Source organism: Halichoerus grypus, chromosome 11, assembly GCF_964656455.1.
Source record: "Halichoerus grypus chromosome 11, mHalGry1.hap1.1, whole genome shotgun sequence".
Lineage (NCBI taxonomy): Eukaryota > Metazoa > Chordata > Mammalia > Carnivora > Phocidae > Halichoerus > Halichoerus grypus.
The window spans coordinates 73,968,034-73,993,632 of NC_135722.1; the positions used below are offsets into that span (position 1 = coordinate 73,968,034).

General features: G+C 40.4%; 1 protein-coding gene across 10 annotated transcripts in view; it reads left to right on the plus strand.

The window, feature by feature from the left end:
- The first annotated feature begins 10,131 nt into the window (after positions 1 to 10,131).
- The window catches only part of CEP295 (centrosomal protein 295), a 61,281-nt gene continuing 45,813 nt past the window's right edge, over positions 10,132 to 25,599 (plus strand). For 9 of the 10 annotated variants that reach the window (XR_013442519.1, XM_078058691.1, XM_078058693.1 and 6 more), the window contains exons 1-5: positions 10,132 to 10,267; positions 14,158 to 14,291; positions 15,375 to 15,575; positions 22,282 to 22,406; positions 23,115 to 23,208. Coding sequence is in view for 9 of the 10 variants with exons in the window: in XM_078058691.1 (XP_077914817.1) it covers positions 10,132 to 10,267; positions 14,158 to 14,291; positions 15,375 to 15,575; positions 22,282 to 22,406; positions 23,115 to 23,208 (690 nt within the window). In the remaining variant the exon portion in view is untranslated. Of the gene's footprint in view, positions 10,268 to 10,325; positions 10,474 to 14,157; positions 14,292 to 15,374; positions 15,576 to 22,281; positions 22,407 to 23,114; positions 23,209 to 25,599 lie in introns of those variants that run through there. The other variant, XM_078058695.1, reaches the window with a different exon arrangement.

Below are 25,599 nucleotides of genomic sequence, written 5' to 3' on the forward strand. Positions count from 1 at the left end.
TAAGAGAAAATCCAAGAAAGTGGTTTACCAGAAGGCCAATGAAGGATTCCAAGAAAGAAAGGAATGGTCAGTATGTCAAATATTTCAGGAAAGATAGAGATGGTGGACCGACTATTGGGTCACCAACCACTGATGACCTTGACAAGAACTGTTTGTGGAGGAAAACCTGATTTGAGTGGATTCAAGAGAAAGCAGAGGGAATAAAAAGTGAGGTTGGCAAGTTATAAACAGCTCTCTCAAGAATTCAAGGTGTCTAGGTAAAGAAAGAAAACGTGCTGTAGCTGGAGGTGGAGTGGCATTGGGGTAGATATTTTTTAAAAGATAGAGCTATCATCTGCTATCTGCTTGCTAAAGAAGTGATATGGCCAAAAGGGAGAAATGACAAAGGAATTTAGGGAGATAAGATGGTATGCAATTAATAAAAGTGAGTATCCCTTGGATAGAAGTAGAAGTTACAGAACTGTTTAAAACGGTAACAAAAAAATTGGAAATTAATGAAAAGCTTATCAATAGGAACTGGATAAGCGATTTAAGGGATCTAAGTACAATAGAATAAAACACAATCATTAATATTGATAGTGAAGATCCTGTGTTTCTCTACGTGACAACATACCCACAATTTTCAAAAAAACAGCTAGTAGGATCCTGACTAAAGATGATTAAAAGTGCTTTATGTAGATGATAAGATTTGAAGGTTGTTTTCGCTTTATTCTTTAGATATTCTGTGTTGATCACTTTTTCTTTTTTTTACAAAGAACACATATAATTTGCTTAATGGTATTTTCTCCGCTTAGAGCTGCTACCATAAGACAGAAAATGCCCTGTCCAGAAGCCCTCTTAGAGGCTTTGAATGGTGATTTACTGTTTAATTTCAGACCCTTTCAAGACTTTCCCTTTTCCCATTTAACCCCTCCCCCACGGACATCAGTTCAAATCCCAAGTCTGCCATTTATTAGCCACGTAGTTTTGAGCAATATTTTTAACTTAATAGGCCTGTTTCTTCACCTGTAAAATAATGACTTAAAAAAATTTGCCTCAGGAGGCTGTTGTGAGGACCAAGGAAGATAATGTAGGTAAAATGCCTAGTACGGTGCCTGCATATGGGTGTATGGGCATATGGATCGTATACCAGGCTGTTATTACCTGGTGTGCTGTTTGCTTCCCTAGGGGCAGGCCCACTATGCTATACACACTTAGAGAAGAAGATGAGGAGGGGGACCCACTCTTATCAAGAACAGCGGCTCTGCGTTTATTTCTTCCTCTTTCTGGCAAACATTTCAAAACTTAACAAATCTGCCCTCTAGTGGCAGACATAATAATCTCTACCACTTTCCCCCCAGTTGGAGCTGTACTAGAAAAATCCTAGGTGTTTGCCTCACCTCCCACTCCTGGTCCTGCCACCACCATGTAAATGTGGGGAAGTGCCCAAAACTGGCCCATTGATCACCACCTCCTTGTGCTAAGGCTTTTTAAAATATAAATTTTTTATTTATTTGACAGAGAGTGAGCGAGCTGTGTGAGCACAAGCAGAGGGGAGGGGTAGAGCAAGAAGCAGGCTCCCCGTCAAGCAGAGAGCCCAATGTGGGGCTCGATTCCAGGACCCCGGGATCATGACCTGAGCCGAGGGCAGATGCTTAACTGACTGAGCCACTCAGGCACCCTGTGTTAAGGCTTTGAAAGGCCCTCTTAAAATACAAATCTGTGCCTAGGCCTTCAAGGAGTGGTCTGCCTGCGAACGCTTTAGCATGAATTAAGAGAGCCAGAGGAAGGAGACTTCACAAGAAGAGGGGCAGGAAAGTCTGTGGGAAGCATCCTACAGGTGAACCATAAATGGGGTTGCTGGCTCTTCAAAGGATGAAAAGCAGACGGCACGATTTCCCAAAATGCATCCTCTGTTCCCTCAAAAATTGCAATTGTCTATCTAGGAGTAATACCTCGAAACAGAAGTTGATTTCATAACACTGGAAATTAGGTCTTGAAGAAAAGGAATGCAAAATTTCCCAGCCCAAAGGCAGAGTCTCTCTTACCATGTTGGTCTGCATTCGTGCTGGCATAAAGAACCCATGCCTCTCTTGCCATGGACAAGATGTGTAATACCAGGAAAGCTATTCAGTCCTCCTGAGTATGAGCTTTCTCATCTGTAGAATGGGCCCAATGGTGATAGTTATGCTCTCAGGGAAATACTTGGTAAACCATAGATCATGTAATGGTTTTGTGTGTTACCTTAAGTCCCCCTAAACGTGGTATGTTGTGACTAGTGTTGAAGATGGGGGCATATACTGGAAAGGGGGCATGTACCCCTCTTCTGACCTGGGCCTGGTGGCTTGATGACATCAGGGGATAGATTAAGAAGTCCTGAGGCTTTTGTAAGAGTTGAGGAGAGAGAGTGTAGGATGAGTAGATCTCTATTAGAAGATTTGGGGGAAATTCCAGGAGTAGAATCCAGTCTTGTGACTTGAGCCATGTAACCCCAGGCAAATTAAGGGCTCAATAAAGTGGTAGATATTAGAATGTTTGAGACTACCATAGCCTTGAAAGATGGGTAGATTGTAGATGAGTGGAAATAAGGGGAAGGGCATTTGTATCCCACTATTTATCAAGCACACCCTTGTCTTGACACCCTGAGGAATCACCTTCATTTCAAGATGCTCCTATTATAAGAAAGCAACACAGAAGCATGCTAGGAAGAGGAGAGAAACCCTGAGAGTCATACAACATTGGTTCCACACTGGTAAGGAGCAAGAAATCCCACACACTTTGCACATCTCTAATGTTATCATTTTATGCTCTGAAATTCTGAGTTGTGAGCCTGTGAACAGAGTTGTTTCATGTATTTCACATCCTTGCACTAGCTTCAAGAGGAAATGTCCTGGGTTGAACTATGCCCCTTAAGAATCCATGTGCTGGGGCGCCTGGGTGGCTCAGTTGGTTGAGCATCCGACTCTTGGTTTCAGCTCAGATCATGATCTCAGGGTTGTGAGATCAAGCCTCGAGTTGGACTCCATGCTCAGTAGGGAGTCTGCTTAAGAGTGTCTCTCTCTCTCTCTCTCTCTCCCTCTGTCCCTCCCCTCCAAATAAATAAATCTTTAGAGAAAAAGAGAATTCATGTGTTGAAGTCCTAACCCCCCAGTACCTCAAAATGTGACCTTGTTTGGAACAGGGTCATTGCAGACATAATTGCTTAAGATGAGGACATATTGAAGGTAGAGTAGACCCCTAATCCAATATGGTGTCCTTGGGTGGTATCCTTATAAAAAGGGGAAATTTGGACATAGACACACACACAGGGAGAACACCATGTGAAGCTGAAGGCAGAGATCAGGGTGATGCTTCTACAAGTTAAGAAACTGCCAGAAGCTAGCAGAGAGGCTTGGAACAGATCCTTCCCTTCAGAGGAAACAGGGCCCCACCAACACCTTGGTCTCAGACTTCCAGCCTCCAGCACTGTGAGAAGTTTCTGTTGTTTAAGCCACTCAGCTTGTGGTACTTTGTTAAGGCAGCCCTAGCAAACTAATACTGAAATACTGAGAAAGGGAAGAGAATGTTCCAGGTAGAAGTAAGAGTCAAACGCCCTGCATGAAGAGGTGAAGGCAAAAAGGCTCATGGTAAAAATGCAGGGAGGTGGGGGCGCCTGGGTGGCTCAGTCGTTAAGCGTCTGCCTTCGGGGTCCTGGGATCAAGCCCCTCATCGGGCTCCCTGCTCCGCAGGAAGCCTGCTTCTCCCTCTCCCACTCCCCCTGCTTGTGTTCCCTCTCTCACTGTGTCTCTCTCTGACAAATAAATAAATAAAATCTTTTTTTAAAAATGCAGGGAGGTGGCTGGAGAGAACCACATCCAGGGATGAGCAATGGAGACCTAGAGCAGGTGCATAGAGAATGCCAGCCGAGAGGGAGGAAGTCCAGAGACAAAATTTCCTAGTAAGAATGACTTTGGACAGCAACAGGTAACGCTAGTCCTGACATAAGATCTGAAAATACGAGACTGGCACTGAGGAGTCTGCCATAATCCAATGTCCATTAGGAAATACCGTCAATGGATCCATTGATTCAAAAAAATATAGGATAGCATCAAGCTTAGGTGTTTGGCTTTGGAATAAAAGTCCTCATTTGGAAGTCCATTGTACTCACTTCCTAGGATGTGACCTCTCTGAGTCTCAATTTCCTCTTCGTAAAATGAGGATCTCAGAATGACTGATTTCCTAAATTAGTAAATATCAGAGCTAGGATAAGAACTCCAAAGCAGTATACTCCTTCTACCACACATATACCTATACTAGCAAGTGGCCAAGATCTACATTAGTAAAAAGGAACACTATTCACATTTTAGAAGGTGTCATGATCTGCCTCTATTACTTATCCATATTGTGACCCATTTGCTTCCCCTTTTCTATTCCTACTTGGACATACATTTCTCTGTCCTAACTTTACCTCACATGGGGCTTTGTATAAAGCAGTGCTTCGTACGAATTTCCTGCAGATCTAGTTAAAATGCAGATTCTGATGCCGCAGATCTGGGGTGGATCCTGAGAGTCTGCATTTCTAACAAGCTCCCAGGTGATGCCGATGCCTCTGATCTTTGGACCACAGTTTCAGAAGCAAGGATGTAGATAACTGTTATGTTCACAGGTAAATGGAAATAATTTTGGGTGAAGGGAACTCTGACTCAGGAGGGCTGATTCCTTTGTATAAGAGCTAGATCAGTTAAAGCAGGCCAAATGGCAGTGACAAAGAAATCTTAGTGTGAAAGTTGCCTGCCCCAAGCCTATATTGGTGGCCGAAATGTAGTATGATTTTTTAAAAGATTTTATTTATTCATTGGGGTGGGAGGAGCAGAGGGAGAGGGAGAAGCAGACTCCCCGCTGAGCAGGGAGCCCAATGCGGGGCTCGATCCCAGGACCCAGAGATCATGACCTGAGCCGAAGGCAGACGCTTAACTGTCTGAGCCACCCAGGTGTCCCTGTAGTATCATTTTTTACAGTTATTGATAAGCTTCCATGTAGGATACTGACAACTTTTTAATAAGTGATCTTTACAACTGCTCTGTAAGATAGGATGGGTCCTAATATTCCTGGCCCATAGAGTGTCCAATAAATGCTGGGTATTTCTATTCTATAGATTGAGACTGAGCTTCAGAGAGATGAACTGCTTGTCAAGCAGATGTTCAAATCCACCTTTTCCAGCTGCAAAACTCTTGCCACACCACCAGTCCTCCTCAACTGCTATGTGCTTTGCTAGGTTGTAAATCATCTCCTCCCCCCCACCCTGAACTTTTCATTGAAACTTCCCTCTCCTTTTAAGTATGTAACTCACAATCTACACATTAATGGCTTAATAAACATTAGTATATTAATAAATAACATATTAGCAATATGCTAAAGAAAGACTTAAAATATGAAACAAAACCAATCAATTTCCCAAACTCTCCTCTCATTTCTCACTCTCCTTAAATAAATGGCCCAATTGCTCACCACCCTGGAACTACCCACACACCTTAAAAATATATATATATTTATAGCTTTTAAAAGCCTTTCCCAGCCCATCTTTCCTCTTCCGCTGGGCACTATTAATCTCACTGCTGGTAGCAGCTCTAAATTATCCCATTGAGATACTAACACTTGTTAAACTCTGGTGGTGTTTATGCCAGAGAGAGGGAGGGCAGTTGGCAGAAGGGCAGATGGTTGATTATTTCTGTTCTTGCAGAGGTTCCTGTGGTGTCTAAATGGGGTGTCTCTCTATCAGAAGGGGCCCCCAAATGTGGGGTGACAATCAGGTGGAAGTTGGTGGCATAGGAGATGAAAGAATTCACCGGAGGCAGAACAAAGGAGATAGAAGTTTACTGGATACACCGCAAGCGAACAGGGGGCAGGGCAGCAGAGAATATACTGTCTGCAAAGAGGCAGTGGCTGGGGGCTGTATTAAAGGGGGAGGATGAGGAGTTATGGCAACATATGGAATTCCCCCTTGTTTTGGTAATAACTGTGCCTGGTTGTAAGTAGCCCATTGGTCAGTTAGGGCCTCTGGATATTTTGAGGTGGGTCGCCTGATGGGCCTCTCTGTATTCAGCCAGGGGGTCCCTGTGGACCCTCTCTACCTTCCATCACTCAAGCCTGTTTGCCTAAAAGCAGCCTCTATGATTCCCTTTCTTCTGGATTCTACTGCAAGAATTACTGAGGGAGTCCCCTCCTCCCCCCACCCACCACCACTGTAATGCTAGCCGCTCATACTGGATGTGGACAAAGACTCATGTGAACTCAGAACAGTGAAACTCTCAGCACCTAAGAAATGTCGGAAACAGCTCCAATCTTAAAATGCTCCAGTTGCATTTTAAGGAGGGGCAGCATTACCCAGCAACCAGTCACACTGAAGTCATCACTGTGTCGGGCAACTCTTCCTCTGGATCCCTGCACACCAACATTCATTCCTAGTGGTAGAACAATACTCAAGAAGGTAAGTATACGTACCTCTACCTAGGCCTACAAAATACGAAAGGACCTAATTAAAAATGAAACCCAAAACACCAATGAGCACATGTTAAAAGGGTTTTTTTGCTTTTGCTCCTGTTTTTGTTTTTTTCTCCTGTGGTCTGAAATAAATGTATGAAAATAAAAGCCAAAAAACTTAGCATTTATCACATGCTTTGTGCCAGGCATGTCTTAAGAGCTTTAAACCTTACAACTGCCTTTTGAGTACTATTACTACCGCCCTTTTAAAGATGAGGAAATTGACTTTGGGGGAGGTTCAGGGACTAGCTCAAGGTCAGAGTTGTTAAAGCAGGAATTTAAATCCAGGTAGTTGGACTTGAGGTCCAAGATCTTAACTATTCTTTGATACTATTTCCCAAGAAGCCCAGATGTTGTTTGCCTATGAGAATTTATTTATTTATTTTTTTTTAAATGTTTTATTTATTTATTCATGAGAGTCAGAGAGAGAGAGAGAGAGGCAGAGGCAGAGGGAGAAGCAGGCTCCCCGCCTAGCAGGGAGCCCGATGCGGGACTCGATCCCAGGACCCTGGGATCATGACCTGAGCCGAAGGCAGACGCTTAACCATCTGAGCCACCCAGGCGCCCCTGCCTATGAGAATTTAAATGTAAATCTACAGCCTCTTTCCATTTGCAAAAAGAAAATGAAACTCCCATTCAAAGCAGTTTAAATACAAGGGGGGATTTAATGGCTTCTGTCAGTAAACTGGAGAATGGGCTGGATCCAGGGACTTGAACACAGGATCCTCTGTGTTTGAGATGAATGTCAGTCTCATTCTTTCAGACTATCTTGTGGAGGGCCACCTGTTAGGAACCTCGCTGGGGAAGCTTCAGTTTCATATTCTAAGATTAGCCCAGAGATGAAAAAATTCATCCCTGCTGGCCCCGGTAAGAAAAATTCCTGTGAAAGATTCTGATTGGCCCAATTTAGGTCGTGTACTCATCCTTGGGTCAATCCCAGTAGCAAGGGAGAGAGGGGACTGTAATTTGCCTAGTCTGGGTCACTTGCCTACCCCTGTGGCCTGGAGGACTGGGACTATACCAGGAGAGAAAGTTGCCAGAGAGGAAATATAAAATAGTTGCTATATTATGTAACATACCTCTTTGGAACTTACAAAATGCTCTCATGATTCAACCACTGTGAAGAGGGCACATCAAATATTATTAAAATAATGGTGATGAATTAAAGATGGCCACAAATTCTTTGTCACTCTCCCCATTGAGAGATGGGGTTCATTTCCCCTCACCTGAGTCTGGGTTTGCCCTATGATATTTAACAAAATGTGGCTGAACTTACTGTAACTGCTTACCATTTTTGTCTTTGAAAGGCCCTGCATCTTCCACTTTCTTTCTCTGGGAATGCTCACAGTGAGGATACTCCCTCTTAAACTCAGCTAGTAAGAAGTCAACCCACAAGGAAAGGCCACATGAAGGCATTCCATTCAACAGTTCCAGCTGAGCTTTCAACTGACAGCCAGAGTCAACTGCCAGCCATAAACAGTGAGCCACTATGGACATTCTAGGGTGGTTTGGTTGGCAACAATAGAGAACCAAAACAGAAACTAGGGCTCATTGGCTTAGTGTCCTACAGCTAGAAATCTCAGAGTTGTGATGCTAAACCAAATGCTCTGACTCTAAGCCCACTGGGCTTTCTTTGATTCCTTACTGCCTTCTATTAAAAACAGAACAAGCCTTAATTCAAAATCTCCAATTGTAGAATTTCTGCCCAGGATGCAGGTTGGGGAAGTGGAGCATATCATTCACTCAGCGAACATTTAAGAAGATTTCTGTGGCCAGCAACTGAACAAAATGCACTACTGGTTCTTGAGGAACTGAGTCTAATCAATAGAGAGCCCCATAAATAGCTCATTTCAATAAGAACTGATAAGTGCCATGATGGGAAAGGTGCAGGGTGCTTTTGAAAAACATGGTAGGCACTAAGCCTAGCCCACAGCATGAAATAATGGGCACATCTTTTGTTGGGTGTAAGAGGGTATCTCTGAGTCTATGTTGAGGATGTTGAAGACTATGTTTAGAATGAATACAACTGTCCATCAAGATAAATATGAACTGAAATGGGGAAGGGAGACAGGGAGGAAAAATTCTAGTATTTAGGATAAGGACATGAATTCTAGCTCTGGTTCCACCCTCCACTTACATGTGCTTTTGGCCAAGTCACTGAATTTCCCCTTAACTCAGCTTCCTTGTTTGCAAAGCTGAGGTGGGGTCACACTATCTCTTCATGTACTTGGACAGTTCCTTTCTCCAACTCCCTTTAAGTTTTGATGTTCCTTAGAGTTTGGTCCTTAGCTCATTGCTCTACTCACTCTGCAAATCCTCGCTAAGTGATCTTATCTACTATAGCTTTGGTTGTCACTCATATGGAAATGAAACCCAAGTCTAAATGCTAGCCCAGTTCTGTGGGCTGTCTACCACTGTAGTCATCCACTTACTGCACATCACAAAATGTTCCACACCCAAATAAAGTTCAATATGTCCAGAGCTGAGCTCATCACCTTGCCCACTTAACTGACTCCCACTTCTGATTTCTCCCTTGGTTGGTAGCAGCACCACCTTTAACATTGTTAGCCTATGAGGTTAACTTCACTCTCAACTTTTCCTTCAACTTCACATGCAATCCTTTGTCAGTATTACTAATTTTGCCTCCTAACTATTTCTACAATTCATCCTTTGTCTAGACATCCTATAAACAGCTTAAATTCAAAATATTCAAAGCTTAACTCATTACTCCCCCCACCCCAACCTGCTCTTCTTCCTGAGTTCTAGCAGGATGTTATCCCCATCCACTCAGTGCCAAATATAGAACTTAGGCATCATGGTTGATTTCTCCCTCTCCTTTGCTTTTCATAGCCAGGTAACCACCAATTTCTGATGTTTGGCCTCGTTTTCGATAATCTTTCACTTCCTATAGTAGTATCCTAATTGGTTTCTCTGCCTTCAGTCTTCAGCCTTCATTCCTCTGGCCGCTTCTCCACCATGAAGCCAAATCTGATCATGTCAGCAACTTCCCTCTTCCCCACTCCCCATGTTCTAATTCTTTGACGCTTGCCATGTTTTACTCCAGGCTACAAAATCTAGGATAGGGGCCATAACCCATTTACCCTTGTCTCCCCTGCACCTACCACACTGTACTTGGCACATAATAGTTGCTCAATAAACATGAACCTGCACTTATCTCCTGATTATAGTTTATAGTAAATTGTGACATGCTGTAGATGTATCAGACCTCTGGAGGCACAGACTGTCACGATATGGTTCATTGTACAAGTTGGAGCCCCTTAATGAACGCTATGAGACACTAACAGAATGACAGTACCAAATGAATTGTACAGTCAATGCGCAAAAGGATACATATCCCGTGGCATCCTCATAATAGGGCCTAAAACTAAAGCCACCCTCAATGCTCTGGGCAAACATCTTCCCCTTTCTGGACCTCTGTCTCCTGCTGTGTAAAGTGAGCCCAGTGAGAGACACTAAACCTCAAAGCCTCGGTACGTACGAGAAACAATGGACCACTACGTAGGGTTTGGCGTGTGCGCGGGCTTTTCCGGCGCGGCCGTCCCAGCGGCCCTCGCGGGAGGCGGGACTAGCCCGATTCCCGCTGCTTGGTCCCGCCATTGGCGGGCGGTTTGAATGACGGAAGTGACGGGAGCTTGGAGATGGCTGCCCCGCAGGCGCATAAACGGCTGTTGGGAAGCTGGTGGGCCGCGGGCCCTGGGGCCGTCTCTGTCTGAGCTGCAGTTCCTGATTCCCGGCCCCTGGTTTTCAGGTGAGTGACGGACGCGCCGGCTTCCCGCGGCCCGGGCGCGCATAACCCCCCGAAGCCCAGGAGCTGGGGGGTGTGCTCCCCGGGAAGGGGATGCCGTGAAGGCGCGGCGTCGGGAACGCAGCACGGTCCGAGCTTCTGAGGCCTCGGCGCACCCCGGGCCCTGGCTGGCATCGGCCTGGCGGCGGTGAGGAGTGCGGGGAAGGGAGGTGCGTCCCGAAGCAGACCCGCAACTTGCTGCGAGAGGCTGCTCCCCGGCCTTAGGCGCGTGTGGTCGGTCTTGCGCGCCCTCCCGGGGTGGGGTCGCGCGGGGTCCTTGGGCTTCCCCACCGCGGGCGGCCGGGAGGGCCTCCGGGGCTGCTGCTGCAAGCGCTTCTCGCTGCCGCCTGCCCACCCTGCCCCTAGGTCCCCCAGGACTTGTCCTGAAACCCGGGAGCCGTTTAAGAGCACTGCCTGGAATTGTTTCTCGCAGAGAGCGTGCTCTTTTTTGCTCTCACCTTTAACTTCTTAGGTAGGTAGTCCTGCCACAAACTGAGCTTTTAAAACAGTGGGGAACGTTTGAGTCCTTAATACTTAGAAAGTATTTGGCAGTTTCACATTAAGTCACGTAATTATCAGAACAACCTGTTGGGATAGATGTTATGATTCCCATTACATAGTTTAAGAAAACGAGACCACAGTAACTTAAACGACCTGGCCAGTGTCTTCCTGCTGTAAATGGTTGTGATGAGTCTTGAACACAAATCTTCTAAGTCTAGTATTTTGTGATTACAATATACCAAGTGCCATTTAATTCTCAGGACAAAATCTTAAAAAATAAGTTAATATCATCTGGTATTGGATAGTATTCACAGAATATAAAAATCCATACTGATACGAATAAATGATTTAATAAATAAGAGAGGGAGCCGGGGAAACTTCCTTACAGTGGGATTCCAATTGATAAGTGTAGAAGGAATAATGGAAATAGAAAATGCTTTTTGGTAAATGCTATAGTTAATGCTTCAAACAACCGTCAGTAGATACTAAGGAGCAAAGGTGTAATCAGGAACATGATATTTATGTATAGTCTCAACTATTTCTCCAAATACTTATAAAGGAAAAGTGTAGAGACCTGGTAGACACCACCTAACCAGGAATCAAAATTAATATCACCAGTTAACATAATATAATGCACTGAAAAAGGGTGCATCATCACTTCCGTGTTCTTGGCCAAAAATGTGTAATCTCAGTCTAACCACAAGAAAATATTAAGCAAATCCAAATTGAGGGACATTCTACAAAATAACTGGCCAGTAGTTTTTAAAAGTCAGGAGGTTGAAAAGAAAGGCACAAACTGAGGAACTGTCTCAAATTAGAGGAGTCCAAGGAGACATGACAATTTCGACAGCCCTGAGAATGTAATTCACAGACCTTCAGCTCCTGTGTTCTGAAATCCATTTGCATGGATGCTTCCCAGGGCTTCCCAAGGGCTGTTTCTGGCCAGTGACTGAGCATGGCATGGGAATTAAGGCAGGCCTATTCCTGAGAAACAAGGGACTTTCCCTTAGCTCCTCAGAGATCTTACTGAATCTTCTTTAAGACTGCATGGCAGTCATCTACCCAACTTTCCCTTCTTCCATTCAGTGTCAGATTTGCATGGAAGTGTGAAGTACTCCCAGTTTTTACTAGCTCCCTCCCATTATCCCTCACACAGGCATTTCTCCTAATAAAATCTTTGTGGGTTTAATCCTATCTTGTCCTCTGCTTCTTGGAGGACCCAGAGTAACACAACAGTCTAAAGCAATGGGTTGTTCTTGGATTGGGTCCTGGTTCAGAAAATGGACGTTAGTGAAATACTTGACAAAATTTGAATAACGTCTGTAAATTAGTTAGAAGTATTGTGTTAGTGTCAGTTTCTTGGTTTCGGTCATTGTGCTCTGATTGATGTTTAGAGAAGCTGGGGAAAGAGTATATGGGAATTCTAAGTCTGAAATTATTTCCAAATAAGTTAAAAAAATAAAGTAGAAAAATTATTCTACCACATCTCAGGAGGTAAAAGTACCAAATGTATGTTTCCTTGTAATCCTCAAGCAATTGAGATGATAGATACTCAAAACAATCTGAAAAAACAGGATTTTTTCCCTTTTTTATTGAGGTATAAGACGCCTTAAGACACAAATCTAAGTGTATCATTTGAGGAATTTTTACATATGTATACATCTGTGTAATTATAACACAGATCAAAATACAGACCATCTCTGGCATCCCTGCAGGCTTCTAGGTGCCCCCTCCTAGTCATTAACCTACAGAAAGGTGACCCCTGTTTTAATCTCTGTCATCATGGATTAGTCTTGCTTGTTTTTGAACTTCATATAAATGGAATTTTACAGTATGTTCTCTTTTTTGTCTTTTTTTCCCATGATACTTTGTCTATGAGATTTATCAGGAATTAGTTTTGATGTTTTGAATACGAATTCAGAGACCTTCAGAAAAAAATAAGACTGAATTTAATCTTGCTCATTTTTTCTTCTTTGTTCGGTCCTTCCTTGTTCATCAATCCCCACTAGCAAGAAATACCAGTTTAAACAAAAATTTCCTCATTCCACATGTTTTAGCATATCAGAAAGTTAGGAGCCATATGGAATAAGGAAACCAGATTCTTCCTTTGGATCTGCCAGTAGATCCTGTCACTTAGGTGAAGTCCTGTAACACAAGAGGCCTTTGATTCTTCATTTATAAAATGAAGACAGCACTTTACCTACTGTTACTTTATTTACTAGAAAAGATTTTCAAATGCAAGCAATTATTTCTTTTTGGCATCAGAGTCCGATTAGTCCCTATTAGATAACTTTAAGTCCTCCTAGCCCAAAACAGTATCCATCCATAGTTTGTGAAATACTGCGTGATAGTTGTCATTTGTTAAATTAATTTGAATATTAAAATAAAACTATAACCTCTGTCCTTCAGTTGTTAGGAATCTAGCTAGGAAAGGTACAGTGTAATTGATGAAAAACTAGAGCAAGGTAATACCAAGACAGCATTAGATTCGTCTCCAAATTGAGTGTAAAGATAATGTGTATTCTGGGTGGGCAAGTCAGGAATGAGGTGGTGGGTGGGTGAAGCAAAAATTACTAGAGGATAGTCTGATGAAGAAGTGGAGCTTCAGCAAGCTTCAGAAGGATGTAAGTATCCATGTTATAATCTAGGGAGGAGAGTGAGAACACCTGAATGTCAGGAGCATTAATTGATTGGAGAACCTAAACACCTGACTCATGCAAACAGAATCATTCTCAGAGAAATTTTTTAAATGGTCATTGATTTAAAACCATCACACCATTGTAATTATTAAAGAATTGTTGAGGGGTTGATGTGATTCCATATGATACAGTGACACTTGGTCATCAAGTTATATACAACAGACTGGGAGTTGAAACTAGGGACTGGGAGCTTTTTGCAGTTACACAGTCCTGCTGGTTATGAACAAGTTATCAAAATTCTAAAGTGTAAAATTGTAATTGCAAAAACATTTATTCTATGCTAAAACATTTTTTTAAGTCTTTGTGCTTTTTTACATTTAAGGTAGGTAAACTCTGGAAATCCCAGTCAGAAATAAGTCAGGTCCCAGATACTCTAGGTAAGCAACACTCTGCTGTCATGGGGGAAAAACATTTTCAGTAATTCTGATTGACCCTCCTTTTAACCCCTTCTCCCCATTTGAGAATCGTTGACTTAAGTGCTAAATTTAATAATTGCAATTTGTAAATATATAAGCTGGACTCAGTTTACCCAAATTATTTTGTGTATATATAGTCCTTTTAATGTCAAGTATTAAATGTATTTTAAACATTGTTCTTATCTTTGCTGCCCTGTTTTAATAGACATCTTTCTTTCTTTTTTTTTTTTAAATTCAGAAACTTTATATTTAAAGTACCCAGAAATGAAAAGAAAGGTAGTGAATGCTGGCAAGCTGAGACTGAGTCCTAATGAGGAGGCTTACATTTTAAAGGAAGATTATGAAAGGCGACGAAAACTAAGATTGCTGCAGGTAAGATTCATCTGGAACAAGGCTTCAAATTCTTTGTCTTCCCCAAAGTATTAGTGTTTTTTACAGTAGAGAGTTCTGAATGTTGCATTTAAAACCCTTTTCTGGCTGTTTAAGAGCCCTGGTTCTTGTGTATTAACTAGTTTAGGAAAATTTGAAAAAATAGGCTGAAATGGTAAATAGATGAAGTTTGAGATAGGGATTATTTGACTCTATAATTACTGGAAAATGGTTCTTTAAACATTTTTCAAACTATATGTTACTGATGAAGATTAGAGTAGGAAGATTAGAATGGCTTTGAAGAAGACTTAATGGAAAGATTATAAGCTGCTGTAACATTTATTTAAGAAATTGTAGATTATTTTCTAGAAGTCTTTTCAGAGTAAGATAGTTAAGCCCTTGTGAAGCATGTTTTTAGGTGCCATTCTATCTGAAATTGGGGTGATGTACCACAAATATGGACTTCTCATCTGGCTCTATACTCACCTGGGCTATAAATTTTATTCTTTTTTACTTTTTTTTTTTTTTAAGATTTTATTTATTTGAGAGAGTGAGCAAGGGAGAGAGAGAACACGAGTGGGGGGAGGGGCAGAGGGAGAGGGAGAAGCAGACTCCCTGCTGAGCCGGGAGCCCAAAGCAGGGCTCCATCCTGGGACTCCAGGATCATGACCTGAGCCAAAGGCAGCCGCTTAACCGACTGAGCCACCCAGGCACCCCTGGGCTATAAATTTTATTGAACATCTTTACCATTTTAACCTCTTACCAGTTATGAAAATGATAATGGTAGTCCTGTTAGTGCTTGGATTGGGGAGAAGATAATAGCTAATAAGTTAGAGAACTTTAGAAGTAGTCTTGAGGTTTTAACTTTTTTACGTCACTGGATTTTCCGCTTTACAGAGGCCTTATCTAATATGGATATTCAGGAGAATTGATATACCTGAGGAGATATCGCTTCTCGGCCTTTTGGCTAAGATCAAGTGTGATATACCTGAGGAGAATTCATTGAAGTTCCTATTTCCAAATAGCTTTTCAAAAAACTTGAAGTAAGCCTCTTTTCATATAATCTGTTAAATATGCATTCTTTAGGTTCGAGAACAAGAAAGGGGTATCGCTTTACAGATAAGAGAAGACATAAAACAGAGGAGAAATCAGCAGTTAACTCGATTGGCAGAGGAACTAAGGACAGAATGGAAAGAATCACAAACTCAGAAAATAAAGAACTTGGAAAAGCTGTATTTGGCAAGTTTAAGAAGTATGGGAGAGGGACACCAACAGGCCAAAGAAAATGTAAGTGAATGCTTATTTGACTACCTGTCTGGTAGTGGTATTGGTAAAAAGTAAATTGTTTATAGTATACATGCATGTATAGAATTGGTTTTGGCCAGCCTGAACTACTTTGTTTTCTACGATTATTTTTTTTAAATTGTAGTTCACATTCAGTATTATATTAGTTTCAGGTATACAACATAGTGATTCAGCAATTACATACATTATGCAATGCTTATCCTGATAAATGTAGTTACCAGCTGTCAACATACAAAGTTATTACAATAATATTGACTATATTCCCTATGCTGTACTTTTCATTCCTGTGACTTATGTATTTCATAGTGAGAAGTTTGTACCTCTTAATCACCTATTTCACTCATCCCCCACTCACTCACCTCTGGCAACCACCAGTTTGTTCTCTGTGTTTATTAGTCGATTTCTGTTTTTTTGTTTGTTCATTTGTTTTTTACAAGTGAAATCATAAGGTATTTGTCTTTCTCTGTCTGAATTATTTTACTTAGCATATTACCTGTAAACTCCATCCATACTGTCACAGATGGCAAGATCTTATTTTTTTTATGACTGAGTGATACTCCATTGTATATATACACCATATCTTCTTCATCTCTGTATCTGTCGATGGACTCTTGGACTGCTTCTGTAATTTGGCTATTGTAAATAATGCTGCAATAAACATGGGAGTGCAGGGGCGCCTGGGTGGTTCAGTCGGTTAAGCGGCTGCCTTTGGCTCAGGTCATGATCCCAGGATCCTGGGATCAAGCCCTGCTTCCCGCTTTTGCTGCTTCCTGCTTCTTCCCGCTTCTGCTTCTTCAGGCTTCCTGCTCAGTGGGGAGTCTGCTTTTCCCTCTGCCTTGGCCCTTTCCCCCCTCAAATAAATAAATAAAATGTTAAAAATATGGGGGTGCATATATCTTTTCAAATTAGTGTCTTCATTTTCTTCGGGTAAATACCCAGCATTAGAATTACTGGACCATTTGGTATTTTTATTTTTAATTTTTTGAAGAACCTCTACTGTTTTCCACAGTGGCTGCACCAAATTACATTTCCACCAGCACTGCGTAAGGATTCCCTTTTCTCTATATCCTCACCAACACTATTTCTTTTTGATACTAGCCATTCTGACTGGTGTGAGGTGATATCTCATTGTGGTTTTGATTTGCATTCCCCTAATTAGTGATGTTGAGCATCTTTTCATGTGTCTTTTGGCCAGCCATATGTCTTCTTTGGAAAACTATTCTGATCCTCTGCCCATTTTTATTTTATTTTTTTTTACTTTTTTAAAGATTTTATTTATTTATTTATTTGACAGAGAGAGACATAGCGAGAGAGGGAACACAAGCAGGGGGTGTGGGAGAGGGAGAAGCAGGCTTCCCGCTGAGCAAGGAGCCCGATGCAGGGCTCGATCCCAGGACCCTGGGATCATGACCTGAGCCGAAGGCAGATGCTTAACAACTGAGCCGCCCAGGCGCCCCATCCTCTGCCCATTTTTAAATTAGATTTGATCTTTGTTGTTTTGAGTTATATGAGTTATTTATATATCTTGTATATTAAGGCCTTATCTAATACATCATTTACAGATACCTTCTCCCATTCAGTAGGTTGCTTTTTTTGATGGTCTCCTTTATTGTAACAAAGCTTTTTAGTTTAGTCCCAATTGTTTATTTTTGCTTTTTTTCCCCTTGCCTGAGGAGACAAATCCAGAAAAATAATGCTAAGACTGATTTCCAAGAAATTACTACTTACGTTTTCTTTTCGGAGTTTAATGGTTTCAGGTCTTATGCTTAGGTCTTTAATCCATTTGGGGTTAATTTTTGTTTATGGTATAAGAAAGTGTCCATTTTTTCCAACACTATGTATTGAAGAGGCTGTCTTTTCTCCATTTTATATTCTTGCCTCTTTTGTCACAGATTAATTGACCATTTAAACGTGGGTTTATTTCTGGGCTCTCCATTCTGTTCCCATTGATCTATATGTCTGTTTTTGTGCTAGTGCCATACTGTTTTGATTACTACAGCTTTGTAATACAGATTGAAATCAGCAAGTGTGATGCCTCCAGTTTTGTTCTTCTTTCTTAAGATTGCTTTGGCTATTTGGGGTCTTTGTGGTTCCATGCAGATTTTAGGATTATTCTAGTTCTGTGGAAAATACTATTGATATTTTAATAGGGATTGCATTGGCTCCATAGATTGCTTTGGGTGGTATGGACATTTTAACAATTCTTCCAATCTGTGAACATTGAATATCTTTCCATTTATTTGTGTCATCTTCAATTTCTTTCATCAGTGTTTTTTAATTTTCAGAGTACAGGTCTTTTCACCTCAGTTAAATTTATTCATAAGTATTTTATTCTTTGTTATGTAATTGTAAATGGGATTGTTTTCTTAATTTCTTTTACTGCTACTTTGTTATTAATGTATAGAAATGCAACAGATTTATATGTATTTTGTGTCCTGCAACTTTACTGAGTTCATTTATTGTAATAGCTTTTTGATGGAGTCTTCAGGTTTTCCTATATGTGAAACTATGTCATCTGCAAATAGTGACAGTTTTATCTCTTCCTTTCCAGTTTGGATGCCTTTTATTTCTTGTGTGATTTCCGTGCCTAGGAATTCTAGTACTATGTTGAATAATAGAATAGACATCCTTGTCTTGTTTCTGATCTTAGAGGAAGAGCTTTCAACTTTTCACCATTGAGTATGATGTTAGCTGTGGGTTTCTCATAAATGGTCTTTATTATGTTGAGATATGTTCCCTCTGAGCCTGTTTTGTTGAGAGTTTTTATCATGAATGGGTGTTGATTTTTGTCAGATGCTTTACCTGTTTCTATTGAAATTGATCATATGGTTTTTGCCCTTTGTTTTGTTAATGTGGTATATCACATTAATTGAGTTGTGGTTTTTGAACCATCCTTGCATTCCTGGAATAAATCCTACTTGATTATGGTGAATGATCCTTTTAATGTATTGCTGAATTCGGTTTGCTGATATTTTGTTGAGGATTTTTGCATCTGTGTTCATCAAGGATAAATGGATGTGATTTTCTTTTTCTGCAGTTTTTGTCTGATTGTGGTATCAGGGTTATGCTGGCCTTGTAGAATGAGGAAGCATTCCTCCCTCTTCTATTTAATGGAATAGTTTGAGAAGGGGTCAGTATTAACTCTTTTTTAAATGTTTTGTAGAATTCACTGGAAGTCATCTGGTCCTGGAACCTTTATTTGTTGGGAGTTTTATGAATACTGATTCAGTTTTATTACTAGTCATCAGTCTATTCATATTTTCTATTTCTTCCTGATTCAGTCTTGGAAGATTGTTTCTGGGAATTTATCCATTTTTTTCTAGGTTGTCCAGTTCATTTTTCATAGTAGTCTCTTCTAATCCTTTGTTTTTCTGTGGTGTAACTTCTCTTTCAAATTTTATTTGAATGATCTTTCTTTTTTCTTGATGAGTCTAGCAAAATGTTTCTCAACTATGTCTCTTTTCAAAAAACCAGCTTAGTTTCATTGATCTTGTTTGTTTTTTTTTTAATCTATTTTTTATTTATTTCCACCCTTATCTTTATTTCCTAACTTTTACTAACTTTGGGCTTTGCTGCTTCTTGTTTTTTAGTTCCTTTAGGTGTAAGTTTGGTTATTTATTTGAGATTTTTCTTGTTTCTTGAGAGAGGCCTGTATTGCTATAAACGTGCCTCTTAGAACTGCTTTTGCTACATCCCAAAGAATTTGAAGCATTGTGTTTCCATTTTCATTTGTATCTACATATTTTATTTCTTCTTTGATTTCTTTGTTACCCATCTGTTGTTTAATAGCATGTTATTTATTCTCCATTTGTTTGGGTTTGTGTTTTTTGTTTTGTTTTTTTCAGTTTTTTTCTTGTAATTGATTTCTAGTTCCATACTGTTGTAGTTGGAAAAGCGCTTGATATGATTTGACTTCTTAAATTTATTGACTGTTTTGTGGCCTAACATGTGATCTGTCCTGGGGGATGTTCCATGTGCACTTGAAAAGAATATGTATTCTGCAATTTTAATTTTTTTGGATGTAATATAACTCTATATATTTTAAGTCCATCTGTCTGAATGATCTGTGGATGTAAGTGGCTGTTAAAGTCCCCTACTATTACTGTATTACTGTCACTTTTTCCTCTTTATGTCTGTTAATATTTGCTTTATATATTTAGGTGTTCCTATGTTAGGTGCCTAGATATTTACAATTGTTATAGCCTCTTGTTGAATTGATCCCTTTTTATTATGTAGTGCCTTTCTTTGTCTCTTAGTATAGTCTGTTTTTAAAGTCTGTTTTGTCTGGTAATAGGTATTGTTACCCTGGTGCTTTTTTTTTTTTTTTAAACTTCCATTTGTATAGAGTATCTTTTTCCAGCCCTTGACTTTCAGTCTGTATGTGTCTTTAGGTCCAGAGTTGGTCTCTTGTAGGCAGCATGTAGATGGGTCATGGTTTTTATCCATTCATTCGCCCCCTTTTTTTTATTGGAACATTTAGTTCATTTACATTTAAAGAAATTATATTAATAGATACATACTTTGCCATTTTGTTGTTTTCTGGTTGTTTTTGTAGTTCTGTGTTCCTTTCCTCTTCTCTTGCTCTCTTTGTCCTTTGATGACTTTCTTTAGTGTTAATGCTTGGATTTCTTTCTCTTTGTGTGTCTATTACAGGTTTTTGGTTTGTGGTTATCAGGTTCATATATAGTGTCCTATGTATATAGCAGTCTGTATTAAGTTGATGGTTGCTTAAGTTTGAACACATTCTAAAAGCACTACATTTTTATTACCCCCTTTCACGTTTTATGTATGTGATATAGTATTTTACATTTTTTATTTTGTGTGTCCCTTAACTAATTATTGTAGATATAATTGATGTTACTACTTTTATCCTTTAATCTTCATACTAGCTTTATAAATGATTAATCTACTACCTTTACAATATATTTGGAATTTTTTCCTTTCATAGTTTTCTCACTTCTAGTTACAGCTTTTCTTTTCCACTTAAGTCCCTTTAACATTACTTGTAAGGCTGGTTTCATGGTGATGATTTAATTGTTGACATTTTAATTATTTGTCCTGGTGTGTGCCTCCTTGGTTTCATGTTATTTGGTGTTCTCTGTGCTTCCTGGACCTGGAAGTCTGTTTAGTTCCCTAGGTTAGGAAAGTTTTCAGCTGTTGTTTCTTCAAATACGTTTTCTGCCCCTTTAGTCTCCTCTGGGTTCCCTATAATGTGAATGCTGTTACACTTGATGGTGTCTCAGGTCCCTTAACCTATTCTCATTTTTTGAATTATTATTTTTTATTTTTGCTGTTTAGCTTGGGTGCTTCCCACTGCCCTGTTTTCCAGCTCACTGATTCATTCTTCTGCATCGTTTAACTTACTGTTGATTCCCTCTAGTGTATTTTTCATTTCAGTTACTGTATTCTTCAACTGATTGGTTCTTTTTTATATTTTCTCTCTCTTTAAGTTCTCACTGAATTCATCCACTCTTAAATCTGGTGAGCATCTTTCTCACCATTACTTTTAACTCCTTACCAGGTATATTGCCTATCTCCATTTTGTTCAGTTCTTTTTTTGTAGTTTTGCCTTGTTCTTTCATTTGGAACATATTCCTCTGTCTCCCCATTTTGTCTGACTTTTTGTGTCTGTTTCTGGGAATTAGGTGAAACAGCTCCTTCTCCTGGTCTTGAGGGAGTGGCCTTATGTAGGAATGTCCCCAGTGTAGACTGAGTGTGCCTGGTAGCGCTGGCTAGCCAGCTGGAGCTGCTACAGTGTGGGCCAGGTGTGCTGCACTGAGGGACCAGCCTGATGGGACAACTAGAGTGGGCTCGGGCATGGACCAGGGGTCTCAGGTGCTCCCTGCTGGGGCTGTACTGGCAAGGTGACTAAACTGGAGCAGGCTGGGGTTCCCGGGGTGCTCCGTGTTGGGGCTGCCCTGGCAGACCTGCCTCAACTTTTTTGTATATTAATGTATTTCAGTAATGCTGCTAGATGCATCTCCTAGTAAGAGTCACATCAAGTAAAATCTGTCTTCATATGGTGTTTAAATTGGAATTATTCTCTTCTAGTCCTTAACTGTCTGGGTAAATAAAATAACCTTCTGAATCAGTTGTTGATTATTTCAAGCATTTTGGACAGATTCGTTGGGGTGAATTCAGATTTCCCATTTTATTATGATTCTTCATACCTCTAAGACATGTATAGTTGAATGTTGTGTATACACTTATATTTCATTCACAAATAGTAAAAATTCTTTGATGACTTTCAAAAAGGCAAAGTAGAACTTTAACACTGTTCCCTGACCATGTTTTGTTTATTGTGAGTTATGGTTGGGAAACACTAGATTCTGGTCCCAGAGATAGTCGCACAAAATAAGTAACCTGGTTCCAGAGAAGGCAGGTCTTTGATATCAAATAATTAGTGAGGAAAATAAATATCTTTAAAGCATGTGACAATGAAATATGTTCTTGCTCCCTGGGTTTAATCTAATCTGTGTTTTTAGTAATAGCCTTAGGTTGTGACATCTGATATTTATAGTTTTATTTATGCCACCATTAACTTTTTGCTTTAGCGCACCGTTTCCCAAACTTCAGTCATTTGAGTACCTTCATGATTTTGCCCTGACTGGAGAACCATCCATATTACTTATATGGTTGGCATTTTAATCTTGTTTAACATAACATTTTAAGTAATATATATTTTTAGGAACCTGATTTAAATGCTCTGGCACGGCGGGCAGCAGAAAGAAGAAGAAAAGCAGAAATGAGGCATAAAGAAGCTCTGAAATTACAGAAAAATAAAAAAGAAGAACTAGTGAAACAAAAAACCTGGTAAAGTAATAATCAAATTTACCACATTTTCCACTGAAACTTGATATGGCTAGAAGTAGAGAGTACATTGGGTACTGTTTAAGCAGATATTAAATATAAGTCATATGGTATATCCATTGGTGTGTTAAACTTGGTTTAAAAATAATGCAGTGGAGGTGCGGTTTACCTCGGTGCACAAAGTAACCCATGAACTTTCTCTTCTCATATAAGTTTGACAATTACTTAGTTTCTGGAGAAATGTATGGCTAGTTCAAAATACATGTCCCCCAGAATCTGTCTGCCTCTGATGTAAAAAAAAGAAAAATCAGTGCAATTAACATGAAAAGAGGTTTAGACTCGTGGCAAATCATTTTTGCATGTTGTAAAGATGATGGAGCCTGTTACTAGTCAACAGTGCTCATTTTATACAGTGACCCCCATCTTTATCAACATTTCTGGTTTTTAATCTACACTATTGTAAATGAAGAAATATTAGATGTTTGTTGGGTCAGTTTCACCATAGGGCTTTATGTCTTTAAAGATACACCTCTTGGTATGCATTTTCTTACGTGTCCAGTGTGTATAGATTGTTTATTAAACAGCATATTGAGCCTGTGGGATCAGATTGGAGGATTTCTTGAGATCCTGTGGCTTTTATATTTTAGACCATGAGGGTTGTGTTCTAACATTACCTGAGAGATTAATTTAGGACATCTCTTGTTTTTCAAGGCATATAACAGCTCGAAAGGAAGCACTGCTTGTGGAAAAAGAGAGATCGGCCAAAATTACAAGTCTGCCACCACCACCTCCAACTCTTTTTGAGGTGAGTTACTTTGAGTGTTGAGAAGAACTAGGTTATCATACTTCTTCTTTACTACTAGAATTCAATGCAGGTCAAAATTTCATTTGTTTAAACTTAATTTTTAAGCTTACAGGTAACACATGAGTATGTCTGGAGTATTTAAAAATAATCCTAGATATCATTTTACCCATTCTTTAGTATGTAACTCTGATATATAATTACTTTTTTTAAAAGCACAGTACTCATATTCCTGATATCTAATATTCAGTCTGTATTCAGTTTTTACCAATTGTCTTAATTGATTTTAGTTGTTTCAAAAACCATGTTTTTGATTTTTTAAAAACTGTAGGTGGTTTGGCTTTTATTTTTTTATGTCCTTTAATTATAGTGGAAAAAAACAGATTATTTGCCCTATCAACTTTTTCACATTCAAGATTTGGGTATTGTAAATAGTTATTACTTTACAGGTAAAGAAGTTAGGTTCGGATAAATTTACACAAGATTACATAAAGTGGATGAGTGAAGTCTATTTCTCTATGGGACTAATATGTGTGCTTTTGTGATCTGGAGCTTGTTTTTGAAAAGACATTAAGTAAAGTGGAAATTAATTTTAAAAAGGTATTGGTTCTTTTGTTTTACAATAGCTTGTTGTAGTTATTGAAATGGCTCTTTGGATGATTCTCACAATTACATAGTTATCTTTATCTAAAAAATAGAAGTAAAAAACCCCCCATAAATATAGGGATATCTGATTTCATTGTATATACAAGTATATTTTATGTATGTAAGATCAGCGTAAGTACCAGATATTACCCTCTTAAGCCTTTCATTTTGTCAGCCTTCCTGCTTTTATGTGGAGCCATCTGCACGCCATTTGATCCAAGATTCAAATGGGAGAGTCAGATTTCAGTCACTCCCTCAGTATGGTGTTAAAAGGCAAGCAGTGGGGGGCGGAGCAAGATGGCGGAGGAGTAGGAGACCTGGATTTCGTCTCCTCTCAGGAATTCAGCTGGATAGGGATCAAACCATTCTGAACACCTACAAACTCAACAGGAGATCAAAGAAAAGAAGAGCAACAACTCTCTGAACAGAAAAGCGACCACTTTCTGGAAGGTAGGACGTGCGGAGAAGTGAATCCGAGGCGATATTCGGGAGGATAGACGGCGGGGGAGGGGCCTCCATCGGCCGCTTCTGGCAAGTGATAGAGCCACGGAGCACAAAATCGGAACTTTTAGAAGTCTGCTCCGCTGAGGGACGTCACTCTGGTGGCGAAGTGGGGGGTGGAACCCTCGCGGGACAGTGTGGTCTCAGGACCCTCGGGGTCACAGAAAGACCGGGGGTGCCTGAGTGCGGCAGAGCTCCCAGGTATCGGAGCGGGGAAGCCGGCTGCAGAGACGGAGCCCAGGCGCGGGCTCTCAGCTCGGGGTTGCTATAAACCGTGATCCGCGGCACAGTCGGGCCACTGCTCCTCCAGCAGGGACCCAACAAGCGGCAGATCCGGGGAGACTCACCTTCTTCCCCCGGGAGGAGAGGTGTGGGAGTGCACCGCGGGGATCTGCTGGGTTTGGAGACTCCACCCGGGGTCGGGTGCCAGATAGAAAGGCGCGGTCACAGGCCGGGTGAGCGCGGAGTGTGGCCGGAGACCGGGGAGACGGGAATGACTGACTGCTTTTCTCTGGGGGCTCGCTGAGGAGCGGACCCCGAGTTCTCGGCTCCTCCGGGTTGGAGACTGGGAGGCCGCCATTTTCACTCTCCGCCTCCAAAGCTGTACGGAAAGCTTGCAGGGAACAAAAGCTCCGGAGAGCAAACCCGAGCAGATTACTCAGCCCGGACCGGCAAGGGCGGGGCAATTTTGCCTCCGGCAAAGACATTTGGGAACCACGGCAACAGGCCCCTCCCCCAGAAGATCAGCAAGAACAGCCAGCCAAGACCAAGTTTACCGATCAATGAGAACGGCAGAACTCCAGCGCTAGGGGAACACTGCACATAGAATTCATGGCTTTTTTACCATGATTCTTTAGTCTTTCAAAGTTAATTATTTTTTTTAACTGTCTTTTTTTCTTTTTTCCTTTTTTCTTTTTTTTTGAATTTTTCTTTTTCCCTTTTTCAACCAACATCTTATCAATCCCTTTTTTTAAAAAAAAAAAAATTTTATTTTTCATTTTTAAAGTCATATTCTATCCCTTCATAGTAGTTACCCGTATTTTTGGCATATATATATAAGTTGTTCTCTCTTTAAAATCTTGAGATAGTTTCTTCTAACAGATCAAAATATACTCTAAATCTCTAGTGTATGGTTTTTTTCTAATCCCCTGCCTGATCACATTCTCTCCCTTTTTTCTTTCTTTTTTTTTTTTTTTTAATCCTCTTCTTTCTTTTTTCAAACAACTTATCAAATCCTTTTTTAAAATT